The 24,192-nt window shown below is 43.6% G+C and overlaps 11 protein-coding genes across 11 annotated transcripts; 4 read left to right on the forward strand and 7 right to left on the reverse strand. All coding sequences in view use genetic code 12, as the record gives it.

The window, feature by feature from the left end:
- Positions 1–168: 168 nt before the first annotated feature.
- Positions 169–1,596, reverse strand: ISN1 (IMP 5'-nucleotidase; the record flags this gene model as incomplete). Its single annotated transcript, XM_002619545.2, has 1 exon — positions 169–1,596. One exon carries the CDS (start codon positions 1,594–1,596, stop codon positions 169–171), a length of 1,428 nt encoding a protein of 475 aa, XP_002619591.2.
- A 349-nt stretch (positions 1,597–1,945) lies between these two features.
- RPS4B (40S ribosomal protein eS4) lies at positions 1,946–2,963 on the reverse strand (the record flags this gene model as incomplete). Its single annotated transcript, XM_002619546.2, has 2 exons — positions 1,946–2,720; positions 2,941–2,963. 2 exons carry the CDS (start codon positions 2,961–2,963, stop codon positions 1,946–1,948), a joined length of 798 nt encoding a protein of 265 aa, XP_002619592.2.
- Positions 2,964–3,554: 591 nt separating this feature from the next.
- Positions 3,555–4,355, reverse strand: FOB63_000704 (uncharacterized protein; the record flags this gene model as incomplete). Its single annotated transcript, XM_002619547.2, has 1 exon — positions 3,555–4,355. The coding sequence occupies one exon, from the start codon at positions 4,353–4,355 to the stop codon at positions 3,555–3,557; it is 801 nt and encodes a 266-aa protein (XP_002619593.1).
- Positions 4,356–5,478: 1,123 nt separating this feature from the next.
- MEU1 (S-methyl-5-thioadenosine phosphorylase) lies at positions 5,479–6,480 on the reverse strand (the record flags this gene model as incomplete). The annotated part of the gene is made up of 1 exon (XM_002619548.2): positions 5,479–6,480. One exon carries the CDS (start codon positions 6,478–6,480, stop codon positions 5,479–5,481), a length of 1,002 nt encoding a protein of 333 aa, XP_002619594.2.
- A 1,314-nt stretch (positions 6,481–7,794) lies between these two features.
- On the forward strand, positions 7,795–8,760 carry FOB63_000706 (uncharacterized protein; the record flags this gene model as incomplete). Its single annotated transcript, XM_002619549.2, has 1 exon — positions 7,795–8,760. One exon carries the CDS (start codon positions 7,795–7,797, stop codon positions 8,758–8,760), a length of 966 nt encoding a protein of 321 aa, XP_002619595.1.
- An 87-nt stretch (positions 8,761–8,847) lies between these two features.
- On the reverse strand, positions 8,848–10,539 carry FOB63_000707 (diacylglycerol O-acyltransferase; the record flags this gene model as incomplete). Its single annotated transcript, XM_002619550.2, has 1 exon — positions 8,848–10,539. One exon carries the CDS (start codon positions 10,537–10,539, stop codon positions 8,848–8,850), a length of 1,692 nt encoding a protein of 563 aa, XP_002619596.2.
- A 363-nt stretch (positions 10,540–10,902) lies between these two features.
- ORC3 (origin recognition complex subunit 3) lies at positions 10,903–13,137 on the forward strand (the record flags this gene model as incomplete). Its single annotated transcript, XM_002619551.2, has 1 exon — positions 10,903–13,137. The coding sequence occupies one exon, from the start codon at positions 10,903–10,905 to the stop codon at positions 13,135–13,137; it is 2,235 nt and encodes a 744-aa protein (XP_002619597.2).
- A 37-nt stretch (positions 13,138–13,174) lies between these two features.
- On the reverse strand, positions 13,175–13,531 carry FOB63_000709 (uncharacterized protein; the record flags this gene model as incomplete). Its single annotated transcript, XM_066102494.1, has 1 exon — positions 13,175–13,531. The coding sequence occupies one exon, from the start codon at positions 13,529–13,531 to the stop codon at positions 13,175–13,177; it is 357 nt and encodes a 118-aa protein (XP_065958558.1).
- Positions 13,532–15,465: 1,934 nt separating this feature from the next.
- Positions 15,466–18,012, forward strand: CPH2 (Cph2p; the record flags this gene model as incomplete). The annotated part of the gene is made up of 1 exon (XM_002619552.2): positions 15,466–18,012. One exon carries the CDS (start codon positions 15,466–15,468, stop codon positions 18,010–18,012), a length of 2,547 nt encoding a protein of 848 aa, XP_002619598.2.
- A 287-nt stretch (positions 18,013–18,299) lies between these two features.
- Positions 18,300–21,164, reverse strand: STV1 (Stv1p; the record flags this gene model as incomplete). Its single annotated transcript, XM_002619553.2, has 1 exon — positions 18,300–21,164. The coding sequence occupies one exon, from the start codon at positions 21,162–21,164 to the stop codon at positions 18,300–18,302; it is 2,865 nt and encodes a 954-aa protein (XP_002619599.2).
- A 639-nt stretch (positions 21,165–21,803) lies between these two features.
- Positions 21,804–24,161, forward strand: FOB63_000712 (ubiquitin ligase complex subunit; the record flags this gene model as incomplete). The annotated part of the gene is made up of 1 exon (XM_002619554.2): positions 21,804–24,161. The coding sequence occupies one exon, from the start codon at positions 21,804–21,806 to the stop codon at positions 24,159–24,161; it is 2,358 nt and encodes a 785-aa protein (XP_002619600.2).
- Between the last annotated feature and the right edge of the window lie 31 nt (positions 24,162–24,192).

A 24,192-nucleotide genomic window follows, 5' to 3' on the forward strand; every position in this document is an offset into this window, starting at 1 on the left:
CATGTGTTTAAGTCTTGGACCATATTTGGTTAATCTGTTTAGTCTTGTACTTCTTTTCAACTTTTTTGTTGGTGTAAATTTTTTTTCTATTTATCTGGAATTGAGTGTGTCTAATCGGTCTTCTGCAATGTGAGTGTTTCATGCGTCTGCAACTGGAAGATTCTTGCTCTAATACTGTTTCTTTCCATTCTGGCTCCCGCGATTCCTCAAGCCTTCTATCAAATCCTCTAATATTTCCCTCGTTTCTCTTGGACTGGCAATCCACACTGTACATGCGCTTAGACGAGCCTTGAAATCATTTGCTCCTACCGATGCAAACTGATCGCCAATGTGTAAACTTTCCGACTTCGAAATGGGACAAGTATCGTCATCGACATGGAAGCGGCACAAGTACCGTTGTAAAGCTTGCACACCTAATGCCTTATCTCCAATGTCTACCCACACGTCAGAGCCACCGTTAAAAGCACAAACACGGAAATCTGAGGTTGACTTTCTGGCCGCTGTGTTCTCATCTGTACTCAAAAGGTTCACCCCTTGTGGTCCTCTGGGGTGTAGGAGACTGTGTAATTTCGCCAGCAAGGATAACACAATCTCCTCAAGGGTTTCGCGGTTGATTTTATAACCATGAAGCGGAATGATACCGAGCGATCTTTCCTTGCGAATGATCTTCGTTTTGGAGTCGTCATCTAGACGGAATTTCTTGCGCAAGAACCTCAAGTGGGTGTGTGTTTCGTTCATGATTTCTATAAGTTTCAACTGGTCCCATTGGCGCATCATTGGTAAGTACCACTCTTGCCCATCGATAAACTCCAAATTGCCTGATTCACTGCTGAAGCGGAACAAATAGTTGGACTCACCACCCATCACCAAGAAGTTTGACTTCTGCTTTTCCAGCAACTTGTCTGTTTCACGAAGCACCTCAATGAGCCCCAAAAGCCGTTTGTGATACTCGAACGCTCCTTGATGGCCTGGGTATCCAGCAGCAGTAACCACAGCAACAAATAAATCCAACGAAAGCAAATTCACCAAACAGTCTACCAAAGGAGAATCGGACGTGAGAGATTTTCCGTCATCATATAATGTGACATCTCCATCGAAAGTGACCAATTTGAGCTTGGATTGGGCATTGCTGGTAAGTGCTAAAACCTGGGCTGTGTTCAAGATACTTCTCACATCATTGAAGGACGGGCTCACAAGACGTCTGCGGGAAATCAGCCGTTTTTTATCTTCGATAAGGAATGCTTCCTTCAAGGGCAAACGGGTGAAGAACCGGCCAAGGGTCGGAACAAGCAGTCGCAACCGGCTTCGGGAAACATGTTGCTCATCAGGCTCGAAAGTGTCCAAGAAAATAGTGTTATCAACGAGTTTTTCCACATCATTGAATATTTCAAGGTACCGTGCCTGGCAAGTTCTTTCCAATTGCAGATCATCGACGTCCATATCGTTCTCAAGGCCCTCCAATACATATTCCTGACTGTAATTCTCAATGTCTGAATGGAGCACAAATGGAACAGCTAGAAGCCCTTTGATCCATTCAATGAATTCGTCTCTTCTGTGGCTTTTGAGCGCATATTCGACTCTGTATCGAGAAGTCATGGTAGTTGTTCACTGGAAGATTTGTAACTTCACGATAAGACACTCACGTGTGGTGCGTGGGCCAGGTTGCGGAGATAACAGGTATTGTGCCGGACCGGCTATGGTTTGTCATTCATCTGTTGAATTAGGTGACATCAGCAATTTCGGCATTGTTCGAATGGAAACGACGTGTTGACAATCTGCCTGGTGTTGTAGCGGCTGGTGTCAACGATTTGTACCCTAACGTATATACTTCCGACGTTCGGAAACTAGCTGGTGGTTACATCCATCAACTACGTCATCCTCACCAACATACAGGGACATGTCTAGCTCGTACTCTAAACCATTAATTCCTAGTATACAATGCTAATTACAAACCTTGTTGGGCTCTTCTTCTGTCACGCTCCTCAGCAATAGACAACTTGATACCCTTACCCTTTGGCAAAGACACCCATGGCTTTCCAGCCTCGGTACCAACAACGAAAACGTTGGATTGTCTGGTGACGAAGGTGTTGTCCAAAGCGTCCTTGATGTGGACCAAGTCGAAACCACCCTCGTGCTTTTCTCTGTGCACAATGACACCAACTCTACCCAAGTTCTTACCACCGGTAACCATAACCAATCTACCAGTGTCAAACTTGATGAAGTCAGTGATCTTGCCAGTGGCCAAGTCAATCTTGACAGTGTCATTGGCTCTGATAGCTGGGTCTGGGTATCTGATGGTTCTACCGTCGTGGGTAACCACGTATGGGATAGCCTTCTTGCCCAAAGCAATCTTCTTGACCTTACCCAACTTGTAGGAACCTTCCTCAGCGGTGATTCTGTGGACAGTGAATCTACCCTTGATGTCGTACACCAATCTGAAGTTTTCGTTGGTGGCTTCCAAGGTGATGACATCCATGAAACCAGCTGGGTAAGTGGAGTCAGTTCTGACCTTACCGTCAACCTTGACGTGCTCTTGCATCAAGATAGCCTTGACTTCTCTACCGTTCAAAGCGTACTTCAATCTGTTTCTCAAGAAAACGATCAAAGGCAAGGACTCTCTCAACTTGTGTGGACCAGCAGATGGTCTTGGAGCATAGGTGCCGGACAATTTGTCCAACATCCAGTGGGATGGGGCTGCCAATCTCTTAAGGTGCTTCTTTCTGAAAAGATGTTAGTATGATATTTTTTTACGAGAAACAGATGCATCGGCTGTAAGACGGTGGTAATCGAAAGGGGTCCAAACAAAACTCAATATAAAACAGAAGACAACCAGAATATGCAAAGGCAAAATCCCGACAGCAAATTAAGTTCTTGAATTAAGCTGTTTCATGAATAGTTGAGTTCGCATTCAGCACTTCCTGCTACCACCACTTACACTACCGATTATTAGACAAGGCTCCCATCCGGGCCATATAAATATGGCTGGAGACCGACTTATTATTCAGACAAGCTGAACTGCGGTATTATATAGTTTCCGCCCGATCCCAGGCGTACTCCTTTAGGTTTTGTCATGCAATCTGTTTTCTCTCATGAGAAAAGCAGGTTAGACATACGGGCCTCTTGCCATTTTTAATAATCAGTGTAGGGTTGAAGAGAAAAAAAGAAAATTTGAACTGCGAGAAATTTTCACAAATATTTAAAGTAGAAAATTATGTATATACAGGATTTATGCGACTTTCGCTCACGTGTGAACAGTTAGGGCTTGGAAGAGGAGAAGAACCTTTCAGAAAGCGGAGTTTTCGAAATTACGCTGGATTCGTCTTGTGATGTGGAGCATTTTTGCTTACATGGGAGGGGATTGTTTATGTGTGCATTGATATAACAGTGACTAGTTTAAGAAAGGGGTTACCTCCCTTTCTTGAATTCAACCCCATATTTACCCCTTTTGCCCAGCAATTGGGTTTTCAACGATAACAACATAATAGCCAATTCCCACGTAAAATGGGACAAATAAGCCACTCAAGTAGAAATCAGGCAACTGTACGTTAGCTATTTCAGACAACTGTGTTTTTTGGCTCCTCGAACTTGTGTGTGTTGAGTGCAGAACCACCATTGCCCGTAGGCATGTTGGTTTCAACATCTTTATGATCCTGGGCCTCGGCTCTTTGTTCCAAGGCTAAACGTTCAATTCTGGACTTCTTTGCCACTTTTTCCACCTCGGCACCGGTCATCACTTTGATCCAGTCAATTTTCAAAGAATATGGGCCATACTGCTTGTCCAACAAGCCAATACCAACTGTCTTGACCTCTGCTTTATTCAATTCACTGTTATCTTGTATGACACCCCAATTGGTCATGACAAAGTCATCCAATGGAATAACCACAGTTTCCCACTCACCCGGGTGATGCAAGAACAATCTGTGCTGGAATAAGTCTGTCACCAAAGGAGTGTTTGCTTGGAGGTTCACCAAGTATTTTCTGCGATCACCTTTCACACGCAAAACCAACAGACTGAATTCAGACCAGTCCCAGTAGGAGTCTCCTGAAAGCCAGGATTCCTTTTGGTCTTTTGTTCTAAACATGGCATAGCCTGATCTGGTGATCTCGGGGTTGTTTTTGGGCAAGTCCAAGTTCAAGTAGCCGTGGAAGTGTCCTGCGTTGGACTCGGGGTCCATATCGAAGTGGACCGAAGAAAAGCCGCCCATCTCCTTGTCACAGCGAGTCATGATCTTGGACAATGACTGTTCGGGATACTTGCGGAAATCAAGAACGGTTTGCAGTGATTTTGCCACATCAGCAGACTTTGCAAAAATACGGCTGAAGGTAGAGTTCAATCCGAGTGTTCTCAACGACATTGTTAATGGCAAATGTAAAAGAAGTGTAGTAGGTCAAAGACGTTAACTGAGAACGCTATGCAGGTTAAAAGATGAGGTTGGAAGAACGTGGGGAATGTAGATCAGGGACAGAAAATATCAAAGCGAGAAAGAAGAAGAGTCAAATCAGGTGACAGTTGAAGCTATGATTCCTTCGAATGCAAGTTGCAATTACTTGTCCGGCAGTTTGACACGTACAATAAAAAACCAGTCAACTACTGGAATGAGCTGGAAAAGTGCGCCTTTATAGCCGCACAAGACAGGGGATCAAAAGCGTGGTGTTTCACTATGCAAAACCACAAGGGATACGAGCAATTGCTCCAACACCGGGATGCAAGTTTTATCCTTGGCCTGTCATATAGAGCCCGGAGTTGGTGACCGGAGTACATGCTGCAGGATAAAAAGTCTACCCCACAACACCTGCGCATTATCTATGGTACTTCCTCATTGGGCTAGGAGAATAGGAGGGGCTTACGAGGTTGAGTACTAGTAACGAAATCCAGCAAGCATAGGGCTTTGGCATGCTGTATGGAGCTATAAAGTGGTTCAGGAGGAAAGCCACTTTTTTTGTGTATCATGGGCAGGTTCATTGTCTCCCTCCTCCCCCGCATTAAGACGCATTTTCTGGTGTTTCTCTGGATGCAGATGTGGATGCAGAGAAGAATCTGCAAGCACACTTGTGCTGTGTGATATGAGGAAACCACGTTGGCAAGATACACATGAAAAAAAAATTACATGGATGGCATGATTTGCGAACCGTGGGTTCGTTGTCGTCATGTGCGTTTATGTTAGCCAAAGCTAACATGCACCAAACTGATCATCTATTGTTCTGAGAATCAGGCAACACTTCTGAGATTAGCACTGTCGCTCTCTATAACTAAGAAAAGCGACATCTTACTGAACTTTTGCTTGCCGCAACAACAGTGACGAATAGTGTTCGATCCAAAGTGGAAGCACCTTATATATTTCTAGAATACCTTGATGGGACGTATGGTTATGATTATGAACCACGGTGGTTTCTTATGGAAAGTTGGAGTCTAGACTGGGTCAACCAACGTTGCTACAGATGCATGTCTAGTCTTATTGTATCAATAAATATCCACATCTACTGCACTGGCCAGTATCCTGGGAACAAGTAGTGCATCTTCTCCAACAACTCCTTCTTGACACCGTGGGTGCTGGTGCTGACCGCATACTTCATGGAACCCTCCAAGTCCGCAGCCAAGCCAGACTTTCCGCTGTACAAGTCGTCCGACACAACATCAATCAACTTAGCAGCAACCTTGCATGCGTTGGCCGAGTTGGCCTTCAAGTTTCCCACCACTGTCTCCACAGTCACTGGTTCCTCGCTTTCGTTCCACGAGTCGTAATCGGTGGACATACAAATCATCTGGTAGGCCATTTCAGCTTCACGAGCCAACTTGGCCTCTGGCAACACGGACATGTTGATCACAGAGCCACCCCATGTGCGGTAGAGACGAGATTCGGCTCTGGTGCTGAATTGGGGACCCTCCATGCACACCACAGTCAAGTCTTCGCCGTTGTTGGTGTGGTGCTTGGTGTGCAACTTTGGCTCGGCAGCCGAGTCAAAAGCATCCAAAAATCCTGTGGCAGGAATGGCGTCCGAGATGATGCGGTTGAGTTTCACGTCGAAGGGCTCGCCAAACATGGCATGGGCTACGAAACCTTTTTCAAAGAAGGTTGATGGACGGATGCCTTTAGTACGGTCAATGATCTGGGTTGGCACAACAAAGTCGCGCGGGCGGATCTCTGGCTGCAACGAGCCCACCGCAGAAAAGGCAATGATGGCCTTGACACCAATCTTCTTCAACGCAGCTATGTTGGCGCGAGAAGGCACGTCAGAAGGCAACAAGTCGTGGTGTGGGCCGTGGCGCGCCAAAAACGCAATGGCGTGGCCGCTCTCTGTGACCGAAACGGTGATTGGCGCCGATGGGAATCCCCAAGGTGTGGAAACGGTGAGTCTCGCCACGGGCTTCAAGTTGGGCAAGTCGTAAAGACCTGTGCCACCAATAACAGCCAAGGGAATAGGCTTATCGTATGTGTGTGGCAATTCTGACAAGCTGACTTTTTCTCTATGGAGCGACATGGTATCGGTGATTCGATTGGGTAAAGGTTGGTGACTAAGGTAGGAGTATTTTTTGGAGCGCGGTCCACGTTGTTCGCACAATTTCCTAGTGTGGCATCAGATGGCCAAGATAAGGTGTAATATTACATGTGGCTTTAGGGCAACGGCTTGAAATATTAGAGCATTGATGCTCCTACAATTTTTCTAACTTGAAGCGGAATGATTTGTGTGATACGTTTGCTTATGGCGACCACTCCAGCGGATCTGCGATAATGTAAAGGTGTAGTCATAGATATTGTATAAAGTTTCACTCTTCAGTCTTCATCTTTGGATTGTGTCTATAGCTCGCTTTAACTCTTGCCGTAGCTCTGTTGTTATTGCTCACTATAGTACAACCAATACTGTACCACCTGCATTCTTTGGGTTTTGGTTGTAGTTTGAGGGAAGAACCTATACTAGTGCTAATCGTAGGGGACATCGCGTACCACTTTGTATTTACCTAAACTTTGTTTTCTGTAGAATCCACCTTCTTCCTTTAGTTGAATGTTGGGTCGCCAATTCGATACTTGGTTCAAGATCTCTACGTATATAGATTGGGTTAAACTCAATGAGTTGAGTTAGTAAATCATTAATCTGCAATGAAAAGATAAGTGGTTTGAGAACCAAATTTTTGAGTTTTGTGGTCACGTAAGTGGATGCTGCGTTTTGACAACAGCTTCTGTTCAGCTACGGAGTCAGGCTGATATCACCACTGTAGTGTTGACATGTTTGTACTTGAATAATGTCATGTTCTAATGTGAATATCGAATGAAATCTGAACATGGTGATGATATAAGATGGGTGCCATCTAGACTAGATTATGATTCTTTGCTATTATTGTTTCATATTTTTATCAAGTTTAGAAGTTGTCGTTCGCATCAAATATTTGCACAGTTTCCTGGATTCGTAGAAAACATGCGAAATGGCCAACTCCTAAAAACGAAGGCAAAAAAAATTAAATTAAACAGCTACCCCATTGAAGGGCTAAGTAAATACTAGCTTACCATTCTTCTGCTTCTTCACAGAATCAGCAACTATTCAAGTAGAATCAATAGATTTCTGGATGACTTTCTCACTTCATATATTTTGCCACCACATAAGCAATGATGGCTTCAAAACTTCGAGCAGGATATTCACTTCCAGATGTGTTCCGAGACTTCCTTTAACGAGTAAAGCTCTATTTGTATCGCTTATAAGTGGCTTATATTCATTAAACTAAATATCTTTAGTGGAGCACGTGATCTAGGGCGCTTTGCAAAAATACCGTGACTAACTACACTTTCAACTCTAATACACATGTCCTTCCTTACATCGGCTCGACCTTTGAGCAAGAACGTTCTGATTTACTCCAGAGCTAGCAAATATGCCTTGACTTCGCTCAGATATCTGTCGTCTAAAAAATCGGAAAACGATGCATCCGAGGATGTTTCCCAGGCGAAAAAGCCCTTGGGTGCTGTTTTGAAGAAGAGAAGCGGATCAAGAAAGGATAAGGTTCAACCAGAAGCATCCACCATTTCTGCTACAAAAGAAACAACGCAGTGCTACATTCCTTTCGATAAACTTCCAAAACCTCCAAAGGAGATCACAGATATGCCTTTGGACAAGTTTTACGCTAAGGTGTACATGCGAGATCTTCCAGAGCGGCCCGAGATCACACCTTCGAATACCTTCTCATACAAGTTTGAGATCCCTTCCCAGTTTATCCGTCCCAAAAGACTAGACCAGGAAACGCCAAATCAGAAATCTTCCTTTGAGCCAGCACACAACATTCTTGATTTCAAGATCGACTACGATAACAGTGGCTTGATGAAAGCTCCAGATCACCCACTCAAGGAGTCCATCACAGGAATGTTTGTTTCCAACCCTCTCATGAACAACATTGATAATGACTTTCTTTGGGACTTGTATCCAAAGGGTAAGATCTTTGGCCATGCCCCATTCGGAGGGAACCCAAACTTTGATGGTTTCCGGGAGTGGGAAAAAGGTGAGAATGCTAAAGTTAAACAAAAAGAGCTTCAGTTTGAAGCTAAACTACAAGAAATGAAGGAGTTTAACGAAACATTAAATGAGACCAAATCATTCTATCGGAAGACTGCTCCTGAGGTTGAAAAAGCAGAGCCTTCTTCGTCTAAAGTGGAGACAAAAAAAGCTGGTGGAAGACGTAAGTTGGACCGCAGCCTTCTTAAACAATACCGCAAGTACAAGAAGGAAGGCTGGCTTCGGAGAAAACTCCCCGAAGATGACGAAGACGAGAATTTTTAAAATGATTAAGGGGGTTTTTACGTGTTTATAGGTTAATACAGTGCATCTTTTAATTCTTGTAAACTTTACATATAAAGCAGTTTTCGTTCACTCCAAAATTAATTCCACATCTCCGTATCCAAACTTACCCTTATTCTCCTCGAATAGTCGCTTGAGTTCCTCAACATACAACCCGTGGTAATGGTCTAGCATGTCCTGCGGGATATGCTTGCGGTTTTGTGGCTTTCTAGTCTTGCCTAAACTTAAAAGATTGGTTAAAGAAGATTGTCTGCCCCGTGAGGAAGATTTGGGAACTTCTTGTTGTTCCAGAAGAAGTCCTGGAGGAACATAAATTGGTCGCCCAACTACTATGTTGATTGGCGTCCTGTAAGGCAAAAAGCCAAAATCATAAATGAAAATGCCCCGGGCACTGAAAAAGGGTAAGGTGAACTGAAAAGTGCGTTTCATCCATTGCTGGAAGGAGTACCCCCAGGATCCAGGAGAAGGTTTCACGAGTCTGTAAACATCAGCCTCACCAAATGCAAAAGTTGGTACGAGGGAAACATTTCCCAATTCAATTGCTAATTTTACAAAACCTTTCCGTTTGGCTAGAACAAGACGAATAGGCTTTCTCTTCTTCTCTTTTTTTGCTTCGTTTTCATCTTCGTCATCAGAATCCGATGGAGCTTTGTACCCAATACCCACACGCGTGTCTCCAACCATGTCATTGAGCAACGATTCTTGAGCGCCTCCAACAACTATACAAACGGAGTTGTCACCATTATTAATGATACTTTTAATGTTTTTAGCGCTTGCACTAGTTAAACCCAAACCCAAGAGGTAATCGCGGAAAAATGGAAGGGCGAACTGAGAAGTCAATGTTAGTGGGAAAATATATCCAATTCCAGGGAAAAGCCGCTCACCCTTCGATGGATCATGGAACAAAGGTTTGAGAAATTTTAATGGAGGCTCATATGGCTCATTTCTTAATGCGTTTGTGGCCGCCATACCCATAACACCCATGGAAATTACCCCATGTGGATGATAACCAAAGATGTAGCGCGGCCCAGTAGAGACACGTTTATAGCGCAATGGGTTCTTTATGGAGCCTTTATCGTCAGAGCCAAACTTGGAAGCATTCCGAAGTTCAGCCAATGACAGATCGGAATCATTTAGTCTTTTTTTAAGGCCAAAGAATTTGAAGATATCATCGATAAACGTGCGCGCATACTCTGATACTAAATCATCTTCATCATCGGGGACATCTTCTGACTCCACCAAGACATTGGTAAAAGTGGGCTCCAACTCGCAAGTCTTGTACACTCTAATTGGGAAATAATCGACGAATTTTTCCCACAAAATGAAGTTACGCATCCAGTCTCGGACACGGTAAACAACCTTGCCATTTGTCGGGGTATGTAAATCAAAGCCATACATCCACACAAAGTATGGGAGCATAATGAAAACCCACGAGACCCAGCCGAGATACAGTACAAAGAGAAACAAGCATAGAAATGCTGGAATTGATATCGTATGCCACAACACACTCAATGTTTGTAATCTCCGGTGAAGAGGCGTATTCAATGGAGCGATATTGATGCGGGGTCTCCGTTTCCTCTTCAGTTTGTTCTGTTTCAGACCCGGCCTACTACTTTCTGCAGCCGACAGATCTTCGCTCATTTGAGAACTTTGGACCAGGCGTTCAGAGCAAACATCTTCGGAAGCAACTGGAGCCAAGTTGGAGGGTTTTCTCCGGCGAGACAGTGATTCATTTTCACGAGTATTGTTGTCAGTAGCCATGGGAAGGGAGAGAATATGTAATGCAAAAGTTTTGGGAGACTAAAGATTTTAAATAGAGGAATGAAAACAAACCCTGGCGTGAGAGCAATGCAAATGGGACGTGATCTTTTAAATCAATTTTATTGTAGCCATTCGACAATTCTTGTTTGGTTGGGATAGAGGCGGAGCAATTTGATAGAGAGTTATCCGCTTTAAGCGAAGTGCCAAAACACTAGGATGTGGAAAAAAAAAAAAAAAGAGAAAACAGTACTTATCTCCTTTTTTGTATAATTCAGGTTTTGACATGACCCGCATCAAGTATGCGCAACAATTATTCTGCACAAGAGACTCTTCGATCTCATACTTCGTATTTCTTCTGTTCTTATGAAGCGTCCTGAGTTGGACCCCAATGCCCAAAAAACTCACTATATCATTGACCCCACGATACGGAAAAAGGCGAATGTGGCGCAAGATTCAACAAAGCCAAAGCTAGATAACGCCAACAGAAGTCCTTTCTGCAAGCTTCTCCACGAAAAGCCCCATCATGTATTACATAGATTTAGCCTCTACGAGAAAATCTGGGGACACCAGCTAGGGGCGATACAGAAAATCTTGAATTCTGCCAACAATGAATTGTTTGCTAATCTATTGCAATTCATTGAAGATCCAATCACACCTAAGCTAAATGTGGCATTCTTGGGCCTCAGCTCCAACACAGCCAACAATCTTCGAGTTCTAGACGATTTTTCCTTCTACATGAGAAGCCGACCTGCTCAGTACCAAAACTTGAGAGTTGTCACTCTCAACTCCAAAACATGTTTCAACGTGAAAATTGCCCTTAGAGAAGTGGTGAAACAAGTGCTCGAGGGCCCAAGTAGACGAGGGACAGAAGAGGACAATTCTGTGGAAGAACAAGAAGACGAAAATGCGGAAAATGAGGAGAACCTTCCAGTAAAGGAGGATAATGGCGACGAAGATTTTGAGGAAGCAGAACAAGAAGAAGTCATTGAAGGTGATGGTGGTAGAATTTCGTACGACTTTGAAATAGTGGAGGATTGGATCAAAGATTATAGGAAACAAGAGAAAGACACCGAGAAGTTGCGAATTGTGGTAATTTTGGAGGACACGAATGGCTTCAGTAATGAGGTGTTGAACCAATTAGTCCAGTTATTTTGTGTTTATGCAACAAGAGCGCCTTTAAAGCTCATCATGAGTTTGAGTTCAAAGAACATCAGTGACTGGATTACTGCAAACATAACTAGCAAACTCAGAACAATGATAAATGGGTGCAAGCTTGAAGCAAAAGAAAATAAAGATATTGGTTTTCAAGTGATCAACGATATTTTGCTACAAAATGAAATCACGCCTGATAATCCTCTTTTGTTGGATGCCCGTCTTTCCCTGATTGTCTTAAGCAGATTCGAGAATTCCAACAACTCGATCGACAGCTTGATCACAGAACTCAAACTCTCATACATGATCCACTTCTATCAACTGCCCCTCTCCTCCCTTGTCGATAATAATTTCCCTGCTGAAACATTTCATTATGCAGCATTAAGAAAACTTCCGTCTTTCAAAACCTATATGGAATCTAGGATGCATCAGTTGGCTCAAATGGAACCTGGTTCCACTGAAGCGCAGAAGACAAAAGATGAATTAGTCGGCCTACTTACTGATGATGAGCAACTACAAAGGCTCCTAGAGAAAGCAAAAAGCAGGTTTCAGAACTACCAAAATGCAGTTATGAATGCAGTTCATATAGTGCACCATATAGGAGGTGCCTCCAAAGAAAAATTTCAAATTTACAAATTGATAACGAACAACCAACTTATTAACTCTGTTTATTTGAGTGATATGTTGAAGAAATTAAAGCTTCTTGGCTCGAAGGAATTTCTCAGCCTCGTCCATTTCATCAACAGTGACGCTATCAAGGAAAAAATTGGAAACTGTATTGACCGAGATATCACCAAACTCAAAGAAGAGCTAAAAGATGATAAGAATAAGCTGTGGGTCGATGCAATTACAGACTACCTTTACAAAAACGAGAATGTCAACATGAAAATCCATGATAACCTATTTAATGAGGTATTAACAATCAATGGTGGAATTTCAGAGCTAGAGAATTTAAGCTCTTCAACATCGATTGAGGAGAATTATGAGAACCTTATGATTAGTCTTATTCGTCCGAAACTGAGAGAAATTATAGAAAAAGGGATGGATGAACCACAAAAATACTTACGAAATGCATTGGTGTTGGAGCATATTGGTCAAGAAAATAAAAGTATGAGAATGACAGGACCAGTGTTGAGCAAAATCTACCAGGTTTATAAAGACGCCCCAGTGAACATCAATCTCTGGGATTTTTATCTTGCCTTCAAGCTGTCGTTACAAAAAAAGGATTTGTTGTCAGAAATTGCCAATGCTGTGAAGACAGCGGACACAGAAACGAGCAAGAAGATGGAGACACTTCTCAACGATATCGAGACGGATGAAAAACAATGGGATAAGCTCGCATACGCTTGGTTTCTCCAGAGTTGTTTCGAGTTGGAATCCATGGGCTTCCTTCGCGAGAAGTCTAAGGGCGATTACGTTGAGAAATTGATCTGGAAAAACTTGTAATGTTAAATAATTCTTCGAATATGTATAGCCCACCCAATCAATCCGACAGTCCTGCCGTCTTATCCGTAATCTTCAATGCTTCTGCCTCCGTAGGTTCTTCGGAAGATTCCTGTTTGCCTTCTGCCGGTTTGGCCGTATCTTTGCCCGACGAATCTTCCTCCTTTGAAAGGTCTGTTTTGTTTGCCTCCGAATCGGCATCATCGTCCAAAGTGAAGGGAAAGCCAGTGGTTTCAGATTCATCATAATCGCGACCCGCATCCGCGGATCCACCCAGAGGTTTTTTTGAAGAGCTTGTAGCCCAATCAACAAGGGTATTGTAGGACTCGTTGACGGAACTACTTATGGCGTTCTGGTCCACATATTTATGAGCAGAAAAGGAGAGCACAACCAACATAGTGATAAGCATCGTAAATATCAAGAGAACAACATAACGCTGTGACCGCAACATACGGTTACCTATATTGGTTGAGTTAGCTCTCATTGGATAGGTTTAATTCTTTGTTGTACTGTGTTAGCGTTCGAAAGCACTTTATCGCGCCTATGTATTTTACCATGTAAGATGATGAATGGCCAATCTACAGTACTACACGAGAAAACGGAGACAAACGACATTATTGTTTATGGCTCGTATGGAAAGTTAGAAATGTTCAAGCAGCAGTGTTCATCCACTGGTATTTTTAATCTGGTGTTAAGCAGTTGCCTTTTAAAAGGAGCTTGCCTAGTAATAAACTTTTTCGGCTGACAAGAGCCGCGCGGTCCTTACGAGTATTATCTTTTCTTGGCATACATTCCACCATTCACTAGTTCAAAGGAAAAGATGATAAACCCATCGGATTTGAGGCTACCGAGGAGTCGCATTAACTCTATACTGTCGCTTTCGCATGATTACATCCACATTCATTGAAGAAGTGGTGGCTTTATTATCGCGCGGATATGCAAGGGTGGTTCGGAATGGGGCAATTGACTAACTAACAATGTGCTGCTGCATTGTCGATGCTTTCCAATGCTTAATTGCATTTTGTGATACTGGCATCTCCTGTTTGTCATGCCGACACCCCACTGTAGTTTCAACGAGGACCGAGACGGATCTTTTGGATCCCGGACCAGCATGGAATCTCGGATATAACATGGCCACATATCAGTACCGTGAACCAGATTTGGCCATACTTGCGCGAAAAGATGCAGACGCTACGTTAGAGATAATAACTGGAAACATGAACACACACCGCAGAGGCTCTAATTCCGGAACGAGCATGCTGATGCATTGGCTTTCCAATACATCGGCTGGTACAGCACGCAGTTCCAGGTATCATCTGCTCTCTTTATCTGTTCATTTTTAAATGTTATTGTGACATGCCAATATACGAGACCAAGCACATATACACTCCCACATGGTAGACCGGGGTTTGAAGGACATAACCTAAGTGTGTGGAATGTGCGCAACACCCCGGAATATCCCCGGATATTCCCTTAGCGGAAAAGGGGTACCAACGGTCAATGAATTCTCCGAGACCAGAATACAAAAATACTCTACAAAACCAAAACATCAAAACGAAAACCCTAGCGTTCCAAATCACAGCCTACCTTGGTGTAAGAGAACAATAGCTCCAGCCACAAGAACATGCATGTATTTTCTGTCGGAACTGTAAACGGGCGCATGGCAAAGTCAAAGAACAAAAAAAATAAAATCAACTAAAAAAAGGGAAAAAGAAAAGAGGCAGATGCGTCCCAAAAATGGCACCAGGTGGCTGGAATGACCTGGCCAGAATACTCCGTCAGAAAACGACGCATGTACCTTAATCTGGGGAGGAAAAAGGAATGAAAAAAGTACACATGGGTCAACGGAACGGTATTTGAAGTGGACCGACAAGCGATCATTTCCCGAAGTAGAAGGGTCCGCGCACCTAAAAGGATATAAGCGGCACGTCATATTGGTGTACATAAGATTGGGGAGCACGCAGTAGTGCATTTAAGGAAAAAAAAAGATAGTCATTTCCTGCACTAGTGCCAATGTCTCAGACGCGCGCAGGTGTCACGTGCCATACACATACATGACCTGCGAAATCAGACCACTTTCCCTAGAGCGAATTATATACAAAACAGAGTGCAAATGTCATCGTGCTTTTGCTTCCCTTGGTAATTAGTACTCATTATTTTGTCCCGACAAGAAGGTGTTTTAGATCCCTTTGTGTGCTTTTAATTCTATCTTGATATCTCGTTGAGATCTCAAGATTCCCCTTCCGGTTACTTTATTCCAGCAGACCAAGCTTTTCGGCTTCTCTGTTCTTTTAGCACTTACTAGTTAGGCGCAACCTCGGCTTTCCAGTCATGTCGCCTACTTTCCAATACACCGACGAAATGTTGGACTTTGAAGATGCAAACAACTTTTTGCTGATGCTCCAGAATACTGTCCCGTCTTTTGACAAGAAATGGGAGTTTGACTCAACTCAGCCGTTGGAAATTCCTGACCTGATGTTTGTTTCCGACTTGGACTCTGTCCTGTCGGGGTTGTTCAACTCCGGCTCTTCTTTCACAGGCCCAGATTATGCAGACCAGCTGCAAGCGAACTTTATGCCTTCGAGCGTTGGCTTGAACGATGGTGGCGTTCGCATGCTGTCTTTCAGTCTGGCTTCGGGCTCGGACCTGGCCGGCTCCCATTTTGCTACCTCTTCGAACGGCACTCCCAACACAAGCATCACTTCTCCTCATACGCTGCCGGAAGCTCATGTTAAAAAGGAGCCTCCTCTGCCATTTTCCCCAGCAATGTTTTCCACCAATATGAAGACGTATAGTTCTGATTCGGCTTCTGATCACACAGACTTGGTCTCTCCCAGGCTGAAAGTCTCTCCCAGAGATAAAGTCAACAAGCCAGCCAAGAAGACAAAAGTATCCCACAATATGATTGAGAAAAAGTACAGAACAAATATCAACTCCAAAATCATGGAGCTCCGTGACGCAGTACCAACCTTGCGCATCGTGACAGGGAAAACCAACGTCCTGGTTACAGACTTGGAAGGTTTGTCCCCTGCGTCCAAATTGAATAAAGCTTCTGTCTTGACCAAGGCTACAGAGTATATCAAACATTTGGAGCACAAGAACAGCCTCATGAGTAAACAGATTGCACAATTGCAGAATCTAGTCCGTGATGCTGGGAATAATGCTCCTCTGCAGCCTCTTGCGCGTGAGCCTCCAATAGCGTCTGCTGCTCCCGAAGAGAATAATGTGTCTTATGGTTTTACTGCTCCAGATCAGAGTTTCGAGCCAATGGGATTTATGGACTACGGTCTTCAACAAAGCCCCATGCAAGTATCTTCCTCCCGCAGCAGTGGGTTGAACATGGACTCAAGTTTGATGTTGGGAGGCGGCATGGCCACTGCTTTATGTGGCTCTTTTATCTCTGGAGAAAACTTTAAAGGCATGGCTGCAGTTCCATTTTTCCCAAGTGCTCTTTCTCATCCTTCGGCGGTGACGTTGCAAGTATTGCCTGTTGTTAGAGCTGCGGTTGTCATGTCCGGCGTTTTAATGATGGCAAAGCCTTTAAGTCGTATGTTCGGCAAGAATGATGGCAAAAAACAGGTGAGGGGTAATGTATGGACCTCATGGGTACTTGCTTCTCTTGGGCTTCAGGCTCCTTTAACAGGATCTGATAGCAAAGACTGTGCTATCGCCCGTCTATTGGGTCAAAGCAAATTTTCATATTATGAGGTGATGAGAGACTATGCAAGTCTTTCATCGTGCGAGTCGCTGTATGAGAATTGCTTTTTGCAAGTGCTTTTAGGTGTCATGATGATCAAAAAGTATCCTGTCTTATCAAAAGCTATCAAGGGTAATGTGAAATGGAAGGCATCTTTGTTGATGAATCTCGAATATTCGGGCGACAATGAGAGTTTGAAAAACCTCAGTAAATTTATCAAAACAGTTGATGGTTTGTCTTTGTTCGATTCTGATACCTTGATAACTCGCCTTGTCAACTTGGCAACTAGGTCTCCTGTCAACAAGAACATTGTCAACGGAGACAATGCAAATAACTACGTGGACGTTCTTCTAAAAAACAAGGGTGATCTTTTTGCAATTATATTCCAATGGAGAGTTCTTGAGATTACTTATGAGTTGAACTTGTCTTATTTGGAATACTTCACTGCTGAATCGGAAAAGAGGGATAAATGCATGACTGATCTTGAAAAGGACATTAAAAAGGTTGATGAGTTTTTGAAGAATCAGAACGTTTCAAGTCAGTTGATTGAACAGTTTTCTTTGTTCAAATGCATAGTAAATCCCGAAGCAACCCCAGAGTTGCTAGAGCACATGAAATCGAAGGTTCTTAATGGCTTAAGGAATGCAAAAACTTTCTTTGATGGTCCTGAATTGACGGACGATGAAAAAATCAGTGATGATGAATCTACTGAAGACACGATTGACACTTCTACGTCGACCACCTCTCCACTTGAAGACTTTACCGTCATCAACAACAACCAAAAATCATTAATATATTCCGCTAACTTGATCAATGAGGAAAAGTTCATTGCGTTGGTGACGTCGTTATTTTTTTATTATGCGCAAAAGGAAGAGAGAAACAATGCGCTTGCTTTATTGCGCTTTTTAAGCCTTCGAGACTCTGACATTCCTTTGTCTTTGCTTTCGTTCACTTGTTTGTTGAAACTTGCGTGCGGTTCTGTCAAACCTAAAGGAAATCGTGACGAGCAGGACGATGTATCTGATGTGGATGCACCCTCCTCTCGTGTCTTAGACTCTTTGATCAAATTGATGAGAGTATGGTTAAATGACGAAACGAAGGAACGATTCTTATCGCATACACTTCGGACGGATCTTACAGACCTTGTCATTTCTACGGGTGCTATTTTATGTGATCATTGATTGACCATGGCATGAACAAGCTACGTCGTGTTGTTCTGATATTTTGGGCTTATAGAGCGTGTGTTACGAAGAAAATCTATTTCACTGGTGGTTTATTTTAGACTTTTTGCTATTTATTTTATATATACATTATTGGTACGTAAAACCTTCTTTACTGGTGCACTACTATTAGTCTGTAAAATTGAAAGCATACAAGTAGAGCTGAGTACTTGTGTGGAAATGATAGTAATTAAAACTGAAAAAAGAACTTTTGATGGACACATGCAAACACATGTTTCATCTTCTAACTATATCACACATGCATCAAATGTAAATGGCTCGTATGAGTAGCCTTCACCCTCGAAGAATTTGGACATTGCTTCAACCCAATGCAACCGCAAAGAATGCAACATTGCGGAGGTTCCCTCCATCATCACCAAAATACAAACAGTTAAGGTGAACCACATCGCAAATAAGCATACAGTCATGATGATTCCAGTCGTTCCTGTTACGCCAAATGCATTCAGGATTGTCATGGTCCACAAAACACTCGATAATTGTGCATGTGCCAAAGACAAGGCCCATAAACGCAAATAGGACGCAGTATGCGAAACACAGTTAAGGCAAAATTCAATTGTGTGGATCACTTGATGAATAACCACGTCCATCAAATTAAACTCTTCTTCACCATGCCCCCCAGAATTGTGATGCATAGGCTCAATATCATTTGGAAATGTGAAATGCTCGCTCAACTGATCAACTTCGTCTTCCAGACCCAAATCTGCCAAATTATCATCGTCATCTCTAGTCAAGGGTCCATTACCCACCTGTTCCAAAGCCTCTTCTTCCTCGTGCAACTGCAAAACATGATCAAGATGGGAGTTAATGTCTCTATATCCCATTTCACGAGCACGATTGTTTTCTCTTCTCAAGACCATAGGCTTGTACAACAAAAGCCAAGGCACACACATCAATGCCACCACCACCAATGCCACCTGAACAAATTTTTGGCCAGTGTACAACGGATCTTCGATACTTCCAGGAGCCAAAAACATATTGATCAACATATTAAGTAAACCAGGAGGCTGACGTTGCGTCCCGAGCCAGTCCACACACCATTTGTAGATGATTGTTAAAGCAAGGTAACCGAAAATACATTGCATGAACAAGAAACCGGGAATAAAATTACCGATAATATCGACCCGCGATTTAAAGAAACGAAAGTTCACCAAACTAAACATCAAGGAGTAGTTCATGTGTACATAGCCCATCAAAATGGACATTTTCATTTTGTAGGAGTTGGTGAAAAGCAACCCGTTTTCAGCACCATGCCATACCCAATCAAGTCCGAATGGATACGTTTTGCCCTTGATGTTTGTTGCCGTCAAGCTGATAGCACCGTCTTTCCCGAAATCATAACCTTCGGGGTATTCCCATTTCCATCCTGATTTGAACAATGTCATCGACTTGGAGAAAATATCATTGTACATCAATCCCGTATACATGGAGAATATTCCCATGAGCAATACAATATAGCGGCCATTGAAGGCCATCTCCAAAATCTCATCTTTGTTTCTTTGTGCGTTGTAAAATCGTTCGTTTTTGATAAAGTACAACGCAACCAAGAAAACAATGAATCCATGACCCAAATCTCCAAACATGATAGCAAACATAAAAGGAAATGTAATAATGGTCGCAAGTCCCGGATTCACCTCTTGGTAAGTGGCAATACCATAAGTATCGACGATTGCTTGAAATCCAGAAGTAAATTTGTTAGTCTTATGGTACGTGGGAGGCGTCCTGTTTGTAGATAGTTCATTGACAACGGCAACAAAGTCATAATTTTCTTCTTCGTCACTACCTTGGTCATGAGAAGCATCGTATTCATCTCCAACAGCGAATAAGGTATTTTCTGTTGTGCCCGGACTAGAGGCACCATTCACTGGTGTCGACAAAGTGTCAGTGGACAAGTTGATGAAATTGGAATCTGTAGAGGTATGGGGTTGGCTAATTTTCGATCGAACCAATAACTTTATAGCCTGCCGAGTGTTCTCAAGCTCCGATTTTGGAATCCAACCCTCTCCAACAAGAAACTTTCGAGTGCTGTCTTCATCAAACTTATTCAAAACCTCATAGATGCACCGTTCACGCTTGACAATGAGATACCAGTCAAAAAACTTTTCCTGAGCAAAAAGAAGTTCAGTTATGATATGGCTTTTTGTTGATTCCACCACACTAGAGAGGTCCTCTATTTTCAAATTGAGGTCTTCTAAAGTCTCTAGCCTTGCACTAGCGCTTCCATTGACATTGTCATAGATTGTTCCATCTAAAGATTGGACAATTTTGCGTACGCGAGTCTTTAAATACTCGCCATGGATATAGATGATAAAGACGCTTTTTGCTATGAGCTCGGACTTGCGATCTGTGGAAGCAGGCAACATTTCTGAAATGGGGATTTCGTTGAAATATAAGTTACCCCGCAAAGTTCTCCACAACACCTTACGCAAAATAGGAATCTTATCTCGAGCTATGGTACCCGAAAGCGAATTGAACATAGAGTAGTCATTGAGTGTGACGGCTACTTCATCAATACCAAAGCTTGGTCGTTGGGAGTCGTCTCTTAGTAACGCTTCTTCATCATCAGAAATCTCAAAACGACGAAAGTCGTCATGGTCGTCATTCCGATCTGTCAAAGCAGACTTGTGGAAATCGTTGACAGAGCTAATGACATGACGGTTTTCCACATATTTCATTTTTTTGAGCTCCAAGGAAATGAATGAATCATCGAGATTGCGGATTCTGTCATGGATTTCCTCTACCTGGTGCTTAATATCGTCCATTTCAGAGCTAGAAGGCAATCCACTTTCTTCAGACGAAAGGTTCGCAAAAGGATCACCTTTCAATGTTTCGTATTTCACCATCATGCTATGGAGGAAAGTAAGATTGAGATCAATTGTGTCAATGTTACGCAACTCATTGACAAACGTGCGCTGGAATGGCGTGAGTCTAGAGTTCAAATCTCGGAAATGAACATGGCCCAAGTTTCCCAAGACAAAAACTAGATCCCGGGCCAACTCGAGCGTCGCATAGAATTGCACCAAGATCATGGGCGACGAGCGGAAAACCGCTTCATCTGAGATCTGGGCGGGGCTATTTTCAGTCCAGAGCTGCATCTCTTGGCTCACTATAATAAAGGCGTCTGATTATCTCCACAGGAATTGCGTGCAAGGGATGGACTGGCGAGATAAACAGGGAAATGCTCGGCCCAAACAGGTATGCCAAACGTTGCGTTTTGTATGGGGTTGTGTGAGTGGAAATTCCAGCTAAGCCGCAAGTAGCGAGGGGTATCGTACTGCAGACGGTTCTGCTGGCCCTATACTCATAAGATCTGCTACATCACAGTGGTACTTGGACTCGGAACTTCAGTTCGAGCGTGAAAGCTATTCAGTAAAAGATCTCTTCACATTGTTTCTCTCAACATCATCTTCTTCCCTTCTGTTATTATCTGTCCTTCGTGGTTAGCTAACATCTCCGACTCGGGTGAGAGCATCACGTGACACGCCCACATTTGCCAAGGCTTTCATTGGACGAGAAGCTGGCCAACAGAAGGAAATTTTAGCCTTATTCCTTGATTATCTAGGTAAGGTAGACCCCGTGAGCAAGTTCAGCTGACGTTGCAGCTACCGTCAACTGCAATTTCTGTGATACCCATAAACCAACATACAATGTGCGACCTGCACACTTTGCGCATGCAAGCTGATCTGACGCCAACTCCACATAAAGTACACCTTGACTGAAAAATACTTTGAAACATGTTTGCACTACGTTTGCTCTTGGCAGTGCTATACTTGGCCAGTGCAGGCGCTGTGTCTGGTGAATCAGCGTACGAACGTGCACAGGCGCTTGCAAAAAATGCTCCATCCAGGTATTATGGAATGTCTCCGAGATACACCTTCAAAAACATAGACGATGGCATTTCCGTTCCACAGTACGATACCGAACTACATCAGTATACTGAGGCTCCGCTTTTTCCGCTAAGTTTGCATCCAACCACAGAGGAGCGCATTGCCCTATTAGAAGAGGCGGCGCAAGCTGGTTCGGTTGAGGCCAAGGTGGCATTAGGTGACATCTACGCCTTTGGCGAACACGCGGTCCCCGTCGATTATCTTCGAGCCCGCAGCTACTATGAGCTGGCTGTGGCTGACTCACCACATGGACACGCGTATTTCATGCTTGGATTCATGTACTCCACTGGATTGTTTGGTGAGATGGAGATGGACAAGACTAAGGCAAACGTGTACTATGAGTTTGCCGCAGCCAACGATGACTTGAATGCGTTGCTTGTTTTGGCATACCAGAACTTCCAAGGCGTGGGTCGGCCTGAAAATTGTGCTTTGGCCCAATTCTATTATTCTCGTGCCGCTCGTATTGCCATGAAAGAAGCGCACCGCCAAGGATTAGACCTGTCGTTGGAGAAGCTCTCCCATAATATCCGGATCCCTGATTTCAATGGCGGAATTTTTGGACCAAAAGTTAGCGAGTCGCCTTCCTCTGTATACACCAAAGTTGACCGCTTCTTGAAAACAAGAGACTCGTTGCGTGACAATGATATTGACAGCCATGACTCTGAAATGGCTGAGTACTATTTTGAAGCTCTCCAGGATTACCACGGCAGTTACTTTTTACCGAAACGCTGGCCCAACGCCTTTGCCAGCGCCCTCAAGTGTGCATATTTGGGGAAGAAGAACGTTGCAGGCAAAGAAGATTGGGCAGTGTCAAATGTTGATCGCTACGTGTATAGCCGCTGCATGAACCTTGTGGGCCACATGTATGTCAAAGGTCACGGCACCGAACGCAACCTTACTCGTGCTTACACATGGCTAACTGCAGCTGCCGCCATTTATGCCAACGACAAGGACGCTTTGGATATGGCGTATCTTCGAATGTATGATCCCGTGTACACGGGAAAATTGAGCTTGGGGTGTCAGGAGGCATTGCTTCAATCCATCAATAATGGAAGTGCTCATGCTGCTTTCATTTATTCCAACTACCTCAACGGGGTGCGTGACGATCCATTCACCCCTACATACACGAGTAAAACGTACAGTTTGTTACTGAGTGCGGCAATGGCGGGCCATTACGCTTCCATGTTTTATTTTGCCGACGCAGTGGAGTCTGGCTTCGCCGATTCTGTCGGCGAACAGTTTACGTGCACCGATCTAGTATCCTACTACAAAATGTTTGTCGAACTGTCTGAGGATACACTTTTGCCTCACTTGAATTATGCTTTTGAGGCCCTCACTTATGGCGACTATAAAAATGCTTTATTGGGATATGCGATAGCGGCAGAGCAAGGATTGAGTAACGCACAAGTGTCTGCATCGTATTTGCTACACCAGATGGAACCATTGTTTACATGGAAAAGGAAAGTATTTGATCCTATCCGCGTACGTGATGCATTGCGCTACTTGGAGCTAGCATCTGCTCAAGAAGATATCGACGCAACCATTTTGCTAGGTGATATCTACTCCAAAGGTATCCCTGATGCGAATGTGAGCACAGACTACAGCAAAGCCTTTGCCTACTATAGTAAGGCTGCTCTGGCCGCCTCGCCTCATGGATGCTATAAATTGGGTTACATGTACGAGTATGGGCTTGGATCTGCTAATAACACGGTGGATTTTTTCATGGCAAAACGCTATTATGACCTCAGTGTTAAGTACTCGCAGGAATACAGAGTATCAAAGGCCGACGATGCAAAGGGCAACACTTACCCCATTGGCATAGCGCTTTTGCGACTCCGGTTGAAACTCTTGTTGAGCCGTGACAAGAGGGACGATTACGAAGATTCTTCCTCTGGGTGGTTCAGTACTTTTAAAAGCCTTGGCAAGTCACAGACCACTGGAGAAGATAATGACAGAGCTCTAGAAAAAGCTCAGGCACATCATGAAGGTGGACGGTTTGATGATGTGGAGGAGTACGAGATCTTCGATTACATGGTTCTCATGTTCACCGCATTCATTTTCATTTTCATGTTTCTCCGAAATTTCAGAAGGCAGGCTGGCGTAGTGAGAGGCGCCCATAATAGAGAAAATGCAGATGACAATGCCCAAGCGAATGTTAATCCGGCTCCAGGAGGTAATTTCCAAGTTTTCTTTTTTGCTATTTAGTCCACTACGTGGCTATAATGTATATACACTG

This window comes from Clavispora lusitaniae, assembly GCF_014636115.1.
Source record: "Clavispora lusitaniae strain FDAARGOS_655 chromosome Unknown tig00000003_pilon, whole genome shotgun sequence".
Classification (NCBI taxonomy): domain Eukaryota; kingdom Fungi; phylum Ascomycota; class Pichiomycetes; order Serinales; family Metschnikowiaceae; genus Clavispora; species Clavispora lusitaniae.